Source organism: Dermacentor albipictus, chromosome 2 (genome assembly GCF_038994185.2).
Source record: "Dermacentor albipictus isolate Rhodes 1998 colony chromosome 2, USDA_Dalb.pri_finalv2, whole genome shotgun sequence".
Lineage (NCBI taxonomy): Eukaryota > Metazoa > Arthropoda > Arachnida > Ixodida > Ixodidae > Dermacentor > Dermacentor albipictus.
Window position 1 is genome coordinate 205,396,550 of NC_091822.1, and position 19,786 is coordinate 205,416,335.

At 48.8% G+C, this 19,786-nt stretch overlaps 1 protein-coding gene across 5 annotated transcripts in view; it reads left to right on the forward strand.

The window, feature by feature from the left end:
- The window catches only part of LOC135903397 (RNA-binding protein Musashi homolog Rbp6-like), a 1,054,134-nt gene that overhangs the window by 486,351 nt on the left and 547,997 nt on the right, over positions 1–19,786 (forward strand). For all 5 annotated transcript variants that reach the window (XM_070534623.1, XM_065433710.1, XM_070534624.1 and 2 more), the window contains one exon: positions 18,093–18,185. In XM_070534623.1, coding sequence (XP_070390724.1) covers positions 18,093–18,185 — 93 coding nt within the window. The remainder of the gene's footprint in view (positions 1–18,092; positions 18,186–19,786) is intronic.

Sequence of the window (19,786 nt, forward strand, 5' to 3'; positions counted from 1 at the left end):
CCTTCTCTCTGTACCTTTATCGAGGACTGACGCAGCCGAACACTTCTGCGAGCTAGCGCACCGTTTAACATTGGAGAACTTGCACACACCTGAATTCACCCAGCATCAATTTTATTCCCTCGGCCCATCTATGCAATTGTGGCTGTTACCTTGGCTTGCCCGAAGTGAGGAAACAATGCTGTGTCGCTTACGCTTGCGCGACGCATTGACCAACGCGTATACGTGTTTCGTTGGAACGCCTCACAGTGCCGGGTGTAATGCCTGCTGTGTCGAGGACACATCTACTGTGCTTCTATGTTGAAAATGAAATACATGACCTCTGCACAGCTCTATGTCAGTTAGATAGAAAACCGTTCACATTGAACAAGATCTTGGGATGATGGCCTCGCATATCGCAGCTACACAAGGCCACATAAGCGCTGCTGCGATATTTGAAAGTTACCGGGTTGAGCGACCGTCTGTGATCCAGACTGACTGACCGTCAGTGGATAAAAGCAAAAAACTGTTACCACGTCAGTGATATTCAGACTGAACTTTCTCTTGTTCTCTTAATCTTTTCCTGCCCTCTCCCCTTCCCCCAGTGTAGGGTAGCCAACCGGGCTCAGTCTTGCTTAACCTCCCTGCCTTTCATCTATAATTTTTGTCTCTTTCTCTCTCTGTGTGTGTGTGTGTGTGTGTGTGTGTGTGTGTGTGTGCAGCACCTTGTGAATTGTATTTGTGAAACCAGTTGCTCACAAAAAAAGAAAAATGCAAAAAGGAAGCAGAAAAAGATAAATATAAGAAAAAGCGGCCATAAAACGCGAAAATGTAAATGTGCTAACCAGCACGCCACATTTAAAATTTAGCTGAGCAGCGCGACAATTGTATACAAAAAACACCTTCTATACGTGTCAATTCGGGGGTTCATAACTTAAAGCCTTAAGATTGCCAGATAAGGAATAACACACCGCAGGTTTCACCGGTACAAGTAACGTATACGCGCACATCCTTTACGGGTATTTTGGCTAGTAAGGGTATGAACACGTACAAAATGCGACACTGACGTTTTACCATGAGCAGGACCGTCACTTGCCAAGTAATATAGCTCACCTGCAGAATATGCAGTTATCGTGGCCTAACTGCGCGAGCTGTCTTCCGAACAGGCTATAGGTCCGTCCTTTGAGCCGCTCCCATAAATTGTGACTGTGTGCAGATGCCGAGCAGAGCTTAAGCCACCATGCTGCGCGCGATGTCTCGCAGGTATTTCCGTTGCCTTCGGACGCGACAATCCTTTCAGCTTCCCGGAGAGGCAGAAAGCCACGGCTCGCAGCTGCCACTTTCTCACAGCGGTGCCTTTCTTGTGGCAGGTTAAATTTTGCGCTTCACTTTCTTGTCGCAAAATCGATCACCTGCGACATGTTATTGCACGTAAAGAAGTAATGGGGAGAAGAGGGCGGGCACTTTCCATACGGCGCGCGATAGCTTGAAGTATTGCTGCATACCGGCGTTGGCGCTTAATGCAGCACTTGCGTGAATACGTGGCTGATATTTTTGTCTCGGGTAATAAGGACGTCGAAGGAAGACTGGACGAGACATACGTTGGCGCGTCGCGTGCGTTTCCGTATTCACGTTTTTGCAACCACGTTCACGTTTTCAGCATTCACGTTTTTGTAGTTTTCTGCAGCGAAGTCTACGTTTAAATCTGTTCGTTGCACCTGACGGAAAACGTGTCACGCTCAGCCGATTTCTCGCCTGCAATGTGTTGTCACCCTTTTGTTCTTGAAGCTGATGCACCGATTACGTGGCGCTGACGCCGTAAATTAGTTGCCGCTTATTTCTACATACGGGGCCGTCGCCCCGTTTCGCTTTCCTTCGCGCAATCGATCGGCACCGAGCCTCGGCTTCCACACCGAAGCGCAGGTTCTCAAAGGCGGCGCTGTTTCTGCTCGGCTTCAACATTGCGAGTCGCGCCGGCGCAGCTTCCGCTTCGCTGTCGGCCAGCCTCGGCACGCGGGGGGATGCGACGCACAAACGACCTTCGCAATTTATCAGAGTAGCACTTAGGATGATTCGCCCCCTCCCCCCGTTGCATCGCTTCGTCAATAAGAGCCAGGTCGTCCTGAACTTCTCTCCTGCGCATGCAGCTCCGGGCGCTAAAGGTGCCGGAGACAGTCGTGAAAGAATAAAAAAAGGAAATGCAAAACGTCTTTATCTTTACACGGAGGATACATGATAAAATTGTGTGCCATTCTGCTTCTACCTTTCCGCTATATCAGAACTTGTGCTAGTCCTTCTCGGGACGATATCTTTTAGGACTTTATGGATCGGCTACGCACTGACGTCATCGAGGCCGCCATATTGTTGTACAGCTAAACTTTATCTCGATCGGCTTTTCTCCACCAGCGCTGCGGCAGCTATAGATAGGACTACAATATGGCGTGTGATGATGTCACGTGAATACTCCTTTTAATGCAAGGATTCCCTTTCGCTCGTTTCCATTCCTTTCTGATCACCCCCCGACAACGTAGGCGGGTCGCTGCTCGGACCAATGAAGTGAGTGAGTGAGTGTATAAACTTTTATTTGGTCCAGCAAAGCACGATAAAACGCGCATCTGGCTAATCCCACGACGGTACTGAGAGATCTAGTCTGCCGGCCCGATCGCGAGCGCGCTGGACGGCCAGGATTTGATCCTCAAAGACGGGACTTCGCAGGAGGGCGTCCCACTCTTCCTTGGTGAACTTCGGGCCCAGCGACCCGCACTCCCAGAGCATATGAGGCAACGTAGCTACCTCACCACAGGCCACGCAAGAACAATTCGGATAGATTTCCGGATATATGATACTAAGGGACGCCGGATTTGGGTACGAGTTCGTTTGCAGAAGTCTTAGTGTGACCGCCTGCAGCCTGCTTAACTTGGAGTGAGGCGGGGGGAAAACCCTTCTCTCGAAGTAGAAGAATTTAGTTATTTCATTGTGTGTGAGAGGAGCGTCTCGGTGTCCGGGGAGAGAGTCGCCCGACCCGAGGGCAGCGCGGTCGGTAAAGCCACGCGCAGCCTCGTGGGCAGACTCGTTGAGGTTCAGAGGAACCCCCTCAATCGCCCCGACGTGTGCAGGGAACCAAAGGATCGAGTACATGGAGTTGTTGCCGTGTTTGGCGCCTTTCAGAATTTGAACTACCTGCCGGGCTACCCGGCCTTTCTGGAATGCCCTGATGGCGGCTTTCGAATCGCTATACACCCTGTCTCTACGACCGTCTTGCATGGCGAGTGCTGGCCACTTGCTCGGCCACCTCTGGGTTCGTCGTTCGGACGGAAGCACAGTTGATAACTTTGCCCAGCGTGTCAACGACTGAAACCGCAAAAGCCTTGCCGTCTCGGTATGCAGCTGCGTCCACGAAGCTTGCTGCGATTTTGTCCCTGTTTACTTGCTTTAGCATATTCAATGCTCTTGCCTTGCGACGACCTGCGTTGTGAACGGGATGAACGTTGCGGGGCAAAGGGGCGACCACGATCTTCTCCCCTATTTCTCTGAGGATTTGGGTGTCTTCAGCGTAGTTCTTGGTTGGTGCGAGTCCGATCTCCTCGAGGATACGCCTGCCGGCCGGCGTGGTGGACAGCCGAGTTAGCTGGGCCCATTCCTGAGCCTCGGCTATCTCCTCCATGGTGTTGTGTATGCCGAGCCGAAGGAGGTCCTTTGTATGCGTTCTGATGGGCACCCCGAGGGCTCTCTTGAAGAATTCTAATGAGGGCATTAAGCTTTTCCCGCTCGGCTCTGAGCCACTTGTGCATGGCCACCGTGTAGGTGAAGTGACACAGCACAAAGGCGTTGATGTGCCGAAGCAGGTTGTGAAGAAGCGTGAAATGGAACTGTGTTGGAATAAAATCGCTGCGCTATCCCTGCCCTTTTCTTTTTTTTATATCCAGAAAAGCAAAGATGTGTCAGGACATCTCTCACAGCCTGCATTGTACAAGGATTTATTATAGCGAAGCCTTCTTTGCCTCTTCCTTCGCTTTTCCCACTGCTGCTGCCGCTGCTGGTGTGGGCAGCAGTGGCTGCTGCAGTCACGCACACCGCGTCAGGTGGTGGTTCAGAGCGTTTATATAGATGACAGGCGTGAGTAAGAGAGGAAAGGCGACAGGAGAAAGTCGTTTTCACCCCACCGCGTAGAATGTGCATAATACCCTCTGGAGATCCCTGGCAGTCGCCACATTAGCGGCTTGACAGCTGTAATTATCCGTGGCTCCCCTCAGAAGCACTGCAGAAACTGCAGCGCTTCCCTTTCTACTAACCTGGGAGGCCAGATGGGACGCAGATGGAACTGTGGAGAGGAGAAGGAGGAGAGCAGGGAAAAGAGGCAGCTCCCATACAAGAGAGGTGTGGGAGGTGACATGAGAAGGCAAGAAAACCCTACAACTATGCGACAGCGGTTGTGGGGACACAGGATAAACTTAAGTTCAAAGTATGGTACAGCACGTTGCTTCTGTTTCTGAAAAATAAACGCCATGAAAAAATAATTGGGAAGACGTTTAAGCTTCGCTTTCAAGAGTGGAACGCGATAGCGTTATCGCACCCCGTTCGCACCGCCCACTCATTCGCTCGGCATGCTCTTGACGAGACGAAGGGGAGAAGCGGGCGAGTGGCGCGCCACCTGTCGGGACAGCGCCTTACGTTTCGAGGAGGGGGTCTTCTGTGTTTGCCGCAAGATGGCTCTGCGTGTGCGCCAAGCGCAGAAGAAATGTGGCGGAAACGTACTTCGCTACTCGTTTAACGGTGACTTCTGTAATTTACATGCTCATAATTACCCATATACACCGCAGTATAACTTTCTACGGCTCCTTTCTAAGGCAACGCCGCATTCACTAGAGGCGCTTTTGTGCCGCTTTGAACCATCGAACTCATGTCTGAGTGGTTACATCTTCACTCACACTCCGGAGACTCTGGTTCGATTCGAACCCAGCCCATCTTGCGAGTTGTTTTTATTTATGACGTGCCTTCCAGGAGTTTTCGCTCACGGCCAACGCCGCCGACGCTGACTTGTCTGCGACACGAGCTCCTTAACGCTGTCACGTTAATATGTCACAAGGGCAACTTCCACAGGGCGCGTGGAAGCAGAGCCGTATTGATTAAAGTGCACCACAGAGTACAGGAGACGCCACGGAAGCGGTCGACCGTCAAATCAACATTTCTGTGCCCGCCGCGTAAGCTTTGCGGCTGTGGCATTGTTAGAGGTCGTGGATTTCATCCCAATCGCGGCCGCCGCATTTCGACAAGGGTGACATAGAAAACGCATGTACACTTTGATTTCGGGACATGTTAAAGGACATCACGATGTCAAAATTATTCCGGAATCCGCCACTACGGCGTGCCTCATAATCCAAGTGTGGTTTTGGCTCGTTGTAAGAGTTGTGTGGTCGGGCATGAAATAAGTGGTAGCTGGCCCATGCCGTCGTCCAACTCACCCACGCTGAGCACGTGGTTGTAGGGAGGAACTTGCTCTGATCGAGAACTAGGAGTACGGTATTTATTTACAATATTTACATTAAGACAGGAGATACATTTCAACAGTCTAGCATGACTGCGAAATGGAGCACGAAAGAAAGCACGAAGCACACCGCACCCCAAGCAGCCGAAAAACACCTGCTTAAAAACCCTCTGTCCTTTCTAGATCCCTCGGTGAGGGAAAACTGCCGTCCAGTCGGAGCGTCCACAGTCGTCGGAGGCATGGTCGACCCGCCTTTGAGGGGTAGGGTTCACACCAGGCACGTACCCAGGGGGGGGGGGGCCGGGGGGGGCCCGGGCCCCCCCCGAAATCAAGTGGCATACCCCCCCCCCCCTCCTCCCCACCCACGCCACCACTCCTCACACATTCCTAAAGCGCCGCCAGATCAATGTTGAGACTTCGCAGCTGTTCATCGGTCAGCATTATTTATGCTGCCTTTTTCACTCCTTTTAGATGGCGGTAGTTATCGGCATCTCTTGTTATGTGAAGGACAGTTTTCTCGTAGATTCCGCACCCACGCGATTAACTCGAGATGCGTTCAGTTGCACCATCTATTCAACCGTCACGCGCATAGCTGTTGCTTTTATTAGTTCAACCTTCTTTGTTTAGGCTGATCCTGGGACCAGGAGAGGGATGCGGCTGTTACTCGGCTGGTTTGTACTCTCATGGAACGAGTTGCGGCCGGAGAAAACGCCAATTGCGTTTTAACTTACCCCTTTGCTTCATTGTTTCCTTGAGTTACGGCTCGCCGCGACGCTGGCAGATGCCCGGAACCATATACACGTCATATGGGTTAGATAAGGTGAGAAATAAAATAATGTGAAAGAGCGTCCATCATGAAACCCTGCAATAACCCTTAAACCCATAAGCAAGATGACTGTCGCCCGTTACCTCGTCTGTTTTTCCCTAACTGTATAGCACTTTTCGTGCAAAATTGGCAACTGGAAACAAAAATTGCAAGGAGTTGAGAAATTAAGCGATCTACTAAGGGAGAGAGCCAAGGCAACAAACAAACTGCAAGCAAAAGCGAATAATAAAAAAAGTTAACCGTTGTTTATGAGAATATTTATGCATCAACATCTTTTTATTGAAAAAGGAAGTAGAGAAAACGCCGGCGGAAGTGGAGAACAATTACTTGTTTTGAATGACGCTTCTACAGTTATCGGTCGAACCGCCTCACGTAGCCACTTCTCTGCTGTGCTTATGTGGGTGTTTTTCTAACCTTTCGCGGTGAGCGCAGTACGTCTAGAATCGCAGAGTCCTGCGCTCTACGCGGTTGTATGGGACTGGCGGCCGCTCAGCGTTACGCAATTCGCGGAACTGTCAAAACTGATCAACAAGGCGAAAATAATTGATATTCGAAACCATAACATGAGAAAGACTGAAGAAGCCGTAAAAAATGGATGCAGCCTGAAATCAGTAAAAAAGAAACCTGGCATACGACAAACCATGATATATGCACTAAAAGATAAGGAGGATAATATCATCAGGAATCTCGAAGATATAGTAAAAGCAACGGAAAATTCTAAGCTGACCTGTATACAGTAACCAGAGGAGTCACGATAGTTCACTTAGAAACAGTAATGAACAGGATACAGAAACTCTCCTATAACTAGCGATGAGGTCAGAAGAGCCCTGAAAGACATGAAACGATGAAGAGTGGGAGGATAAGGTGGAATAACAGTCGTTTTAATCAAAGATGGAGGAGACATAATGCTTGCAAAACTGGCGGCTCTTTATACGACGTGTCTATCGACTGCAAGGGTCCCAGTAAACTGGAAGAATGCAGGCATTATACTAATCCACAAAAAAGGAGACGTTAAAGAATTGAACAATTATGGGACCATTAGCTTGCTCCCAGTATTATATAAAATCTTTACCAAAATAATCTCCAATTGAATAAGTTTAACACTGGATTTTATCAACCAAGGGAACAGGCTGGCTTCAGGAAGAGGTGCTTTACAATGGATCACATCCATGTCATCAACCAGGTTATCGCGAAATCTGCAGAGTACAATAAGCCTCTCTATGTGGCTTATATAGATTACGAAAAGGCATTTGATTCAGTAGAGATACCAGCAATCGTAGAGGCACTACGTAATCAAGGAGTACAGAACGCTTACGTAAAAAGCTTGGAAAATATTGCTACATGCGTGAGGTATTTGTTTGTTTGAACGGGGCGCGAAGGCGCCATCACTCCAGAAAAGAGGAGGAAGAACGAAATGGGCTCGCGCTGTGAATCTAACCGGTCAGCGCTGCAACCGTTGTTGTAAATATAATCTGTAAATAGTTTCTCGTCTTACTGACTCGTCTTTCGCGTTAGAATATCTACGAGGTTCTACAGCTACCTTAATTCTACACAAGAAAAGCAGGGGTCCGACAGGGAGACACAATTTCTCCAAATCTATTTTCTGCGTGCTTAGAAGAATTCAGGCTATTAAACTGGGAAGGCTTAGGAGTAAAGATCGACGGCAAATATCTCGGCAACCTTCGGTTTGCCGATGACATTGTTGTATTCAACAACAATGCAGACGAGTTACAACAAATGATTGGAGACCTTAACAGAGAGAGTGTAAGAGTGGGGTTGAATATTATTATGCAGAAGATGAAGATAATGATAAATAGCCGGGCAAAGGAACAAGAGATCAGGATGGCCAGTCGGCCACTAGAGACTGTGAAGGAGTACGTTTACCTAGGTCAATTAACCAGAAGGAACACTGATCATGAGAAGGAAATTCACAGAAGAATAAAAATAGGTTGGATCGCATACAGCAGACATTGTCAGCTCCTGACTGGAAGCTTACCATTATTATTGAAAAGTAAGGTGTGCAATCAGTGCATTTTGCCAGTGCAATAGGTCCAGTGCGAATGCATTTGCCAGTACATTTCCCAGTGCATTTTGCCAGTGCATATGGGGCAGAGACGTGAGAGCAAGTTAAGGACCACGCAAATAGCGATCGAACGAAGATTGCTAGGCATAACGTTAAGAGAGAAAGAGAGTGGTTTGGATCAGAGAGCGAATTGACATCAAGAGGAAAATATGTAGCTGGGCAGGTCATGTAATGCGCCAGTCAGATAACGGTTGGACCATTAGGGTTACAGAATGGGTACCAAGAGAAGGGAAACGCAATCGAGGACGACAAAACACGAGGTGGAGCGATGAAATTGGGAAATTCGCGGGCGCTAGTTGGAATCGGTTGGCGCAGGACAGGGGTAATAGGAGATCGCAGGGAGAGGCCTTCGTCCTGCAGTGGACATAAAACAGGATGATGATGATGATGATGATGATTATGATGATGATGATGATGATGATGATGATGATGATGATGATTGAAGTGGTGGGCCCCCCCCCCCCGAAAAAAAATCCTGGGTACGTGCCTGGTTCACACACTCACATCAGCACTTTGGATTCGCAGAACACACCGAGTGGAGAGGGTCCTCGTAGACATGGGTTGTCACGCTTTACCCTAGCTGGCACCTCTTGATTCCAGAGCTGACTCCTCAGGTAGTCACCGCAACTGTCAGTTGACTGTGACGAATTCTGGGGCCCATGAAAACGCACCGCAAAACACCCTATTCCCGGAGTTATCTTGCTCCAAGTAGACCGTGAAGGTGACAGCGAACCAACTAACAATACTTGGTCCGCCAAACTTGGCTAACCTTGCTGGCGGCGCCGGTTCTCCGAAGGAGGTGCATGGTCGGTTAAACTTGCTGGCGCCGCCGGTTCTGCGAAGGAGGAGCATGGTCGATTAAACTTGCTGGCGCCGCCGGTTATCCGAAGGAGGTGCATTATTGGCTCTCCAAAGCGACTCGTCGCAGCTGGCCGGGAGGGGTTCGAATGTCGCTACTCCCGCGGGACGATCGAAACAGCTGCACCAGGCTGGGAAAGGTTCGCAGGTCAGGACACCTGCAGGCTGATAGTAACAGCTCCTCCATAGCCCGGAAAATCTCGACTGGCCAGTGCTGATAACCGCTGGGCAGGAAGAGAATGACTGGCGAACAAGAATATCGCTCTATTCTTTGCAATAACTGCGCCCTTGGAATGCCTTAAACCACTTCACAACAACCGGCACAGAAGAGTCGATCCCGGCAACACAATGCCGCTCAGTGTTCAAACGCCTGGAATCAGCTGTTAACCTACCAGGCTTCCCATCAAAAGTTCAATGCAAGCCACTCAACTGGGAACCACAAATTTTCACCCCAAAATTTTGTGCCACCAAAGCGAGCGTTCACGTTCCCCCTGAGTTTAACCAGACCTGAACGTCGCGCTGCACAAGAGCAACGGTTTACGCAGAACTAAAGCGAAGGCTCTCAACCACCAATATCCGAAGATAACCTAAGCAGCCTAACTTCACGAACAGCCTGTTATTATCCTATCGCAGTGGCGTACTTATCGCACCTACTGGCGCCACTGAACAGTCTGATCAACTCCACAGGTACATAATCACAATCGCGCTAGCTTTGTGATCCCTATTCAGAACGCGTACTTGCGGCGTACACAGACGTTTCGTCACGCTTACTCTGGTTTCTTCGTCTAGTCCATACAGGACACGTACCTTAAACATACAACTAAACTTGCTTAACTTACGCACTCCGCAGAACCCTTAAAAAAATTCGTCTTCTATGTCAAAGAAGTCCGAAACGGCTGTGGACGACACGAAGAACGCCAACAGGAAGACGCAAAAGCCCGTCGTCATGACAAAATTTCTGTAGCGCTTGTTCTTGCGTTTTAATTGAGCGAGCTAGTTGCCGACATTTTTCTGCATACCGGGCGGCTTCGAAAACCGGGAGTCGGGACGAGTCGGGACGGTAAGGAAAAATTGTGTCAGCGGGAAGTGATGGCTAGCGGTCATATAGAAGAAAGAAGGGAGAAAAGCCCATCGTTGACTGGGGTGCCGTATTATAGGCGTACGTGACATAGGGAAGGATGAGGTCCTAGTTGGTGTGGTTGGAGGCGACATACATCGAAAGCATGTCGCGAAGAGTTCGGTTAAAGCGCTCTGTCAGTCCGTTTGTTTGCGGGTAATGATGTGCCGTGGTACAGTGATGAATAATGCGTCATTCAGCGAGAAGTTCTTGAATGACATCGGTGAGAAAGACGCGGCCTCGGTCGCTCAGGAGTTGGCGGGGAGCGCCGTGACGTAGAACGAAGTGTTGAAGCAGGAAGGAGGCAACATCACGAGCCGTGGCGGCTGGTAGAGCGGCCATTTCTGCATACCTCGTGAGATGGTCTATAGCTACAATGATCTAGCGATTGCCAGCAGCTGCGTATGGCAGAGGTCCGTATAGGCCTATCCCAAAGGGTCGCGAAGGGCCCGGCAAAGGTTGCATTAGCCCGTAAGGGCGGCAAGGATCAGGCTTGCGGCGTTGGCACTGTGTGCAAGAGCGATTGTACTTTTGCACAAATGTGTACATACCGCGCAAATAAAACCTATGACGTAGTCTGGTGTAGGTCTCGAAGAGACCAAGCGTTTGCACTCAGAATGCTACAAAGAGACACATACCCCACGCAAAACAGACTACACCATTACATGCCTGAGCTCTACGACAAGTCTTATTGCACCAATTGCAATACATCCCTTAATGTCTATAATTTACTCTGGCCGTGCTCGCAAGCTCACATAAACTGCGAACAGGACAAGCACAAGTTTGAAGAAGCAATCCGGAGCGAAGAACTCGCTCCCCAACTCTGGGCCGTCCAGCAGGTCCACGACGCCGCCAGAAAACTCAACCTCCCGGTTCCGCCGTGGGAGACGCCCACTCCATGAGAGCCCAAAGCTCTCGTGGCTTGCAGGACCTCGAATAAAGTTGATTTCCTTCCTTCCTTCGAGGAGACCAGCGTGTGCGCACTGAGGGTCGGCGTGGAAAGCGGCGCATACATCGGTGCGGAGCTGTCGGGGTATTACAGGCAGCCATTTGCGGCCATCGGAGCTGTAGTTACGGTGATAGGCTATTCCGTCACGGATGGCGAAGTGCGAAGCTTGCCGGCGTAATGCTCGGGATGGTGGGTGTGCAGGTGAATCAGAGATGTAATCTATCAAAGATGAAATCCAGGAGTCCTTGCGCTGCTCCAAAGCCATGTCGACAGAAGGCAATGGAAGTGGGTCGTCTAGGATGGAGACACTGGCAATGCCGGTGTGTACAGGCGAGCGCGAAAGAGCATCGGCATCGGCGTGCTTCTTGGCTGAGCGGTAGGCAACCCGGATATCGTACTCTTGGAGCCTCAGTGCCCACCGGGCTAGGCGGCCGCAGGGATCCTTGAGAGACGATAACCAGCAAAGTGCGTGGTGATCGGTAACGACATCGAAGGACCAGCCGTACAGGTAGGGAGGAAATTTTGTGATAGCCAAGGTGATCGCTAGACATTCTTTTTCCTTGACTGAATAGTTCGCTTCAGCTTTCGTCAGAGTGCGGCTCGCGTAAGCAACAACATATTCTTGGCAGCCGGGCTTTCGCTGGGCGAGCACAGCGCCAAGACTAACACCGCTAGCATCCGTATGGATTTCCGTGGGAGCAGTTGGGTCGAAATGGCGCATTATCGGTGGTGTTTTGAGCAAGCGACGTAGCATCGCGAAGGCATCATCGCAAGCCGGGGGCCACGCGGAAAGATTGGGGTCTCCCCGAATAAGCTCTGTCAGAGGTGCCATAATAGAAGCGAAATTTCGAATAAAGCGGCGGAAGTACGAGCAGAGGCCAATGAAACTGCGCAAGTCTTTTAGAGACGTTGAACTCGGGAATTCTGTAACAGCATGGACCTTAGCGGCATCAGGGAGAACGCCGTCCTTCGACACTACATGTCCGAGAATCGTCAGCTTGCGTGCCCCAAAGTGACAATATTGCAGGTTTAGTTGGCGGCCAGCGTCACTGAGACAGCGTAAAATCTGCTCCAAGTGATGAAGATGAGTAGGAAAATCTGGTGCACACTACTACATCATTCAAGTAACACAAGCACGTGTTCCATTTGAGGCCTCGAAGAATAGTGTCCATCATCAGCTCAAATGTCGCGGGCGCGTTCCAAAGTCCGAATGGCATCACACGAAATTCGTATAAGCCATCTGCTGTGATGAAAGCAATTTTAGGTTTATCGTCTGCAGCCATAGGCACTTGCCAATAACCAGAGCGTAGATCGAGGGAAGAAAAGAACTCTGCACCTTGTAAGCAGTTTAGGGCGTCGCCGATCCGCAGCAATTGATAAACATCCTTTCGGGTTATTTTGTTTAGGCGACAGTAATCCACACAAAAGTGGATCGAGCCATCCTTCTTTTTAACTAAAACTACTGGCGATGCCCATGGGCTGTCGGATGGTTCAATGACACCACGCTTTATCATGTCACCTACTTGCTCATTAATGACGCGCCGTTCTGTCGACGATACGCGGTATGGTTGCTGCCGTAGCGGTGAGTGAGAACCGGTGTCAATCCGGTGACATACAGTCGTCGTTCGGCCCCGACATGTGGTATAGCTGTCAAAAGCAGGGCGACATTTCTCGAGGAGACGAAGAAGGTCATGGCGTTGCTTGGGGTTTAAGGCATTGTCGATGACGTGGTTGAAAACGTCTTCAGGCGATGTGGCAGCCACGGGACTACAGTAGAGGGTGTTGACCTCTGACTATCCAATGGGAAGTTGCAACGTGGTAATGGTGTCGCAAGGGTCCACAGTGCCGAGAGATTCACCGCGAAGCAACGTAATTGGGAATGGGAAGTGGTTGTATACAGGAAGGTGAGTCGCGCCAGCTTGAAAGCCAAGCAGCGCAGTTGGGAGTGGTGAGAGGTGGCGATGAACGAAAGCAGTGGAATGTGTGAAGAGTACGGTAGAGTCGGAGGCAACGGAACAGAATACAAGTCCCAGAACGGATGCGTGCGGAGGAATATGGATGTCGTCAGTGAGGGACAGCTTGGTGCAGGAAAGCGAAACGTCATCAGATATGGCATTGCCAAGTGAAGAGAAGGCGACGTCTGCACGGGCGCGATCGATGACAGCTTGGTGACGTGAGAGAAAGTCCCAACCTAAAATAATATCGTGGGAACAGTGGGGAAGAATGACGAACTCGACTGTGTAGAGCACTCCTTGAATTTTAGGTCTGGCGGTGCACGCCACCGGCTGGACGTTCTGTGCTGTGATCATGCGCAGCAAAGGACCGAGGAAAAGTGTCGTGATTTTTCATATTAAGCGGCATAGTTTTTCGGCAATCACAGATATGGCGGTACCTGTGTCAATGAGGGTAATCACAGAGACACCTTCAACAGCGACGTCGATAACATTGGGCGACGAAAGAAGAGGCCTTGAGCGTTGCGGCGATGACGCAGTTCTTGCCTCGGGAACTGAGCCACTTAGGTTTCCGTGTCAGTGGTAGAGAGACGTCGACGCATCGGGGAGAGCGAGCGACGGTGAGGAGAAGGAGAACGGCGGTCAGAAACTGGGCGAACGTTTGGTCGGGGAAGGGGTAAATCGTGGTCTGCAGCGTAAGACAACGGATGGTCGTACGCGGCTGTGCCATGGGTGGTCACGTGGATGAAGTGGACGGTGGCTGCACAGGCGTGCAACGTGTCCGGGAATACCGCACGAATAGCAGATGGGCCGATTGTCCGCTGTGCGCCTGGCATTAATTACTCGATGAACTGGAGGTCGTGGCAACGTGGAAGTAAAAACAGGGCTAGGCATCGGAGGCGCATCCCGGAAGGTCGGTGGTCGGGGTCGTGCGACGGCGTCGGCGGAAGTCAGTGGTGCGGTGAGTTGAGGCGCCCGTTCTAGAGGAAGGACCTCGGACACTTGTTCTTCTTTAACGTGTCGTAGGGTCGGACTAACGGACGAACTGGACTCCGGCGGGTTGCAGATGGGGTAGAGCTGGCGAGCAACTTCCTCCCGGACGAAAGCCTTGATCTGCGAGTGGAGGGTGGAATCTTGAAAAGGAGAGGTCAAGCCGGACAGCGATTCCTGATGGGGAACTGCACGGCGGGTGAGGAAGCGTTGACGGCGGAGCCCGTCTTAGCTTTCGCACAGTTCAATAACTTGGGCAGCAGTGCAGGGGCTCTTTCAAATGAGCATCTGAAACACGTCCTCGTCGATACCCTACATTATATGCTTGATTTTATTGCCCTCAGTCATAGACGCATCGCCGCGTTTACAGAGATCGATGACATCTTCGATGTAGTTGGTAAAGGTCTCACCAGGCTGCTGAGAGCGCGACTGCAGACTCTGTTCGGCACGAAGCTTAGGTGGGCGGATGAGATTAAGAAGTTTGCAGGGACAACATGGCCACAATTAGCACATGACCGGGGTAGTTGGAGAGGTATGGGAGAGGCCTTTGCCCGCCAGTGGGCGTATCCAGGATAATGATGATGGCGATGATGATGATCATCATGTTTTTTAATGTGCCCCCAATGCACCGGGTGTTTTTTTTTTATTTCACCCCAATCGAAATACGGCCGCCTCCACCGGGATTTGTTGCCCCGACGTCGCGCTTAGCAGCGTGATACCAAAGCCACCATGGCAAGCACCCACTAATATTGTACCTCTTTCCTAGAAAACTATAGAACGAGCTTAACAGCTTATATTACTAAAGCGTCGGATGCAGATGTGGAAGCGTTTGTGAAAACCAATGAATAACTTTACCCTGCCTGGGGACTTGCTTGTAAAGGTGGCTTCACTGCCGAAACGTGTAATTACTGAGGGCCGTGACGTGTAAGCCTAGCAAACTCAATTGTTTTATTTCCGTCACATGAAATGGGGGGGGGGGAGGTGTAGGGAGGGGACAACCTCAATGGCAACAATGTCTCGGCGGGAATGTGTACATCGTGCCCGTCAAATATGCAGCAGCTCGTGTAGCCCTAACACATGCCATCAACCGAATGTTTGAACTAGAATCTTTGTCTCTGATCCTAAACTTGACCGCAAATGTCCAATGCACAAAAGTGGGGCCATTGGTGATATATGTATTTTAAGGCCAATTTCTGTGCTCCTTGTGCTATATAAAACCTTTGAAAATGTCAGCAAGTCTCTCTCGAATTTTCTATCTGAACACCGCGTAATAAATGATTGTACAGCACGGTTACCAGAAAGGAAATCTACAAATCTGGTTTTATTATATAATAAAGATAAAATACTGAACAACATTGAAAATTAACTATACGCTGTTGGTTTATTGATGGATCTTAGCAAAGCGTTTGACAGTGTCAATCGAGTCATTTCAATATGGAAACTGCGTGACTATGGGAAACTGTGTGTAAAAATTGGCGGCGTTTCATCTCCCACTACTGAGGTAAAACAAGGTGTGCCGGAAGCGTTGATTGTAGGGTGCGTGTTATTTATACTCTACGTAAATGATATATTTCATAACCCTCACGCACCGAAGTTAGTAATGTACGCCGAAGACACTAGCACATCTTTTTGTTCTTCACGTACACTCGTTAGAAAACAATGCGGTAAATGACCACCAAATTCAGCTTGAAAACTGGCTTCAGGTGAATAAGCTAGCGCTGAATGTATATATATATATATATATATATATATATATATATATCGCACATGTAACCAGTCTGACCTCGGGACTAAGCGAAGCGGTTGGTTTATTCAAATTGTCTCATCCAAATCTGGTGCAGCTAAAGAAGACGTTATCTCACAGTCGCTTCTAGCCCCATTCTTGCTTCAGTGCACACTAGTGTGGGGCACTACAACGGCTGCTGATTATAACAAACTGGCAGTGATGCAAAAGAAAGTGCTGAGGATTTTTGACAATTGTCATGGTGAAGCTAAAGGCTTACCGATTGATCCCTTGTTTATCAAACTTGATTCTCTCTTAAGGCTTGGACTTGTTGCTAATTCACTGGAAGAAAGGAGACCGCGCAAAAAAGACACGAGAGAGCGACACGCACACAGCGCGTGTCGCGCTCTCGTGTCTTTTTTGCGCGGTCTCCTTTCTTCCAGTGAATTTGCTCGACGCGAGAAAATTGCACAGTTGTAGACGGCTGCTCTACATGCATGTACACAACATTCTACACACCACACGTGAAGCTTCAAGTTATGTCCTGCGTTATGAGCGGATACCGACACCACGAACACGCACAAGTTATAGAAGGACTGTTCTGGCTTATTAAGTAGCCGTGATAATCAATCATGTGGCTACACGCATTAACTTTAGCTTAGGTCTCAATGACGAACATTCTGGTTGCATTAGTGAACACCGCTTGTTGATTATAAACTGCATAATTGATTTATGACATTCATAGAGTTGAATAGGCATGCGGAAGCTATGTCCTAACTACCATAATTGTATTGTTTTCTTATTCAGTTATGTGTAATGTATGCGTCATCTCAAGATTACTAGTGGTGTAAACTTATTTGATTTTGCATATTCAACGAATATGTACCACTATTGCTGCTTTTTGTGTGGTCTCCAAGTCCCGTCAGGCGGTCCATGACAACTCTTTCCCGAAAGGCGCGCCTGACTCGTGCGTTGGACAAAAGTGGTTCGTAGCTGCAGGATGCGTCGGCAGAGCACGCCACTGTACAGCGCCGGTGGGCGACCAAGTCGTGGCACTCGCGGCATACACAATGCGCGCACAGTCGGCAAGGGCAGGACGGGCCAGAGCGAACACCGTTATGACATCTCGGGACGCGAAGCTGTTGCGTAACTGTCTGGCATGGGAAGCCAGAAATGACGTCAAGGTCGTGGTGTGTTCACCAGACTTGCAGGTGACATTCTGACACACTCCGGCCCTTGAAGACCCAGATGTGCAGACAAGTTCTTGAGCTCGAAAGGTTAGCTTGAGGCGTGATGGTCCGTACGCATACAGGGTGTTTCAGCGAACACTTTCACGGATTCTTAAGGTTTGCCTCTAGCAGGTAGCACAATTATAGTTCATGAGGTGGTCTACGCGAAGCGGCGGGCACTACTTGCAGAAAAAAAAGGAATTGAAATGCATAATCAACTAATTCACAAAACTCACTAATTAGGTTTTAAATTAATTACCTTATGGCCCATATTGCAATTTGCAAATTCTAGCCATGGAGTTCGCAAAGCGGACCCACTTGGAACGAATTGTCAGGATGACACCAGTTCCGAGATAATAATTACCCAAATTTGAGGAGAAAAGCGTTGGTGTTTCATTTACCTTTGTGCTTGAATGCATAAAACGTTGTTTTGTTAAATAAATAAAAACTTAATTAGTGAATTTGGTAATTAGTCGATTATGCATTTCATTTTCTTTCTGCGAGTAACGTCAGCCTCTCCGATTAGACCCGCTCATGAGCGAGAATTGTGCTATCTGCCACAGGCCACCTATAATATATCTTGAAATTGTTTGCTCGAAAACCCGGTATGTTACTGATACATACTGATGTATTTTCTCTTTTGTGTCATCGTATGAGGCTTATTTTATCGCTTTGTAGAGTTGAGAGTTGAGGGTTTCTACTCGTGACTGTCTGCTGTTGCGTTTCAATGTTCTCGACACGTCGGCGTTGGAGCTTCAGCAGGTGGCTTTAAATAGCGTCGTTTCCGGCACTGTTCTATCACGTTCCGACTGCTACAGCATTTGCACCTTTTGCATCAGTTATTCAGCGACCATGCGCTCATGCAGCCATCCTTCCTTTTTCTTTCCCCTTCGTTGCGTTACAGATGGTGACCAGAACAAAGAAAGTGTTCGTCGGCGGCCTCTCTGCGCCCACAACGCTGGAGGACGTCAAGAACTACTTCCAGCAGTTTGGAAGGGTGAGTTCGTCAACACGACATCGCTTCTTTGTGCCCGCGCGGTCCAGACTGTTTTACACGACAACGCGCGCAACTGTAGAGAGCTTGACGAAGAATGACCTGCCATGGGTTTTCGACTTGCCTCGGTAAAGTTTCACGTCCTAAGGCCCATATATTTTCTTTATTTTCAGCAGCAGTTAGGTCATCGGCGCTCGCCAGTAACGTTTATTTGTTTGTTTATTTATTTGTCGGATAACACTTTGGGAGCCATGTCAGGATGGAGCACATAAAAAAACAAGACAAAGCAGAATGCAGCAGCTAAGCTCATGCCAACGCCAATGACCTTATACGCAGGTTAACGAAATTACGAACAGCGCTATGACATGTGCGCTTGTTAACACATTACTCCGCGCCGCTTTAAAATGCCGGTTCAAGGTTCAAGGGTGGCCTAATTTGATTAGGCATACTCGTAGACAAACACACGCATATATATATATATATATATATATATATATATATATATATATATATATATATATATATATATATATATATATAATTCAATGAGAAGTTTTGTAGGTCCGGTGCATAGGTAGATTTAGAAACGAAGGTGCACACATACGAAAATTGCATCTTTAATGTTTGTAACGTTTCGGCCATGGCGCGGCCTTCGTCAGAATAAACAGGCCACTTTCAGTTTATTCTGACGATGGCCGTGCCACGGCCGAAACGTTAAAAACATTAAAGATGCAATTTTCGTAAGTGTGCACCTTCGTTTCTAACTCTCTCTCTCTCTCTCTCTCTCTCTCTCTATATATATATATATATATATATATATATATATATATATATATATATATATATAAACGAGAAGAAAGGGGGTTAACCGAGGGACCCGATATTTATTAGTCATATAATGAGAAGCCAACAAACACTGACACCAAGTACAACATAGGGGAAATTGCATGTGCTTAATAAATGAAGTAAAGTAATGATAAATTAATGGAAATTAAAGTGGATGAAATAACAACTTGCCGCAGGTGGGAACCGAACCCACAACCTTCGCATGTCGCGTGCGATGCTCTACCAATTGAGCTACCGCGGCGGCGTTTCCCCAGCCACTTTCTTGGGTATTTATGTGTACTAGTAGAACCCTGGGAGTGTTAGCCAGCGCCCCCACTCACAGACCTTGGCGGCGGACGTGGAACGTCTTTTTTTGCCGCAGGCGTCACGAGAACGTGATCTTTTCGGGTGAAGGCAACTGGTCAATAAACCCACATATGCTACCTGAAGGCATCAATGTTGCCGGATTCGAGACCCTCGTTATGTAATAAACGAGAAGAAAGGGGGTTAACCGAGAGACCCGATATTTTTTAGTCATATAATGAGAAGCCAACAAACACTGACACCAAGTACAACATAGGGGAAATTGCATGTGCTTAATAAATGAAATAAAGTAATGATAAATTAATGGAAATTAAAGTGGATGAAAAAACAACTTGCCGCAGGTGGGAACCGAACCCACAACCTTCGCATGTCGCGTGCGATGCTCTACCAATTGAGCTACCGCGGCGGCGTTTCCCCAGCCACTTTCTTGGGTATTTATGTGTACTAGTAGAACC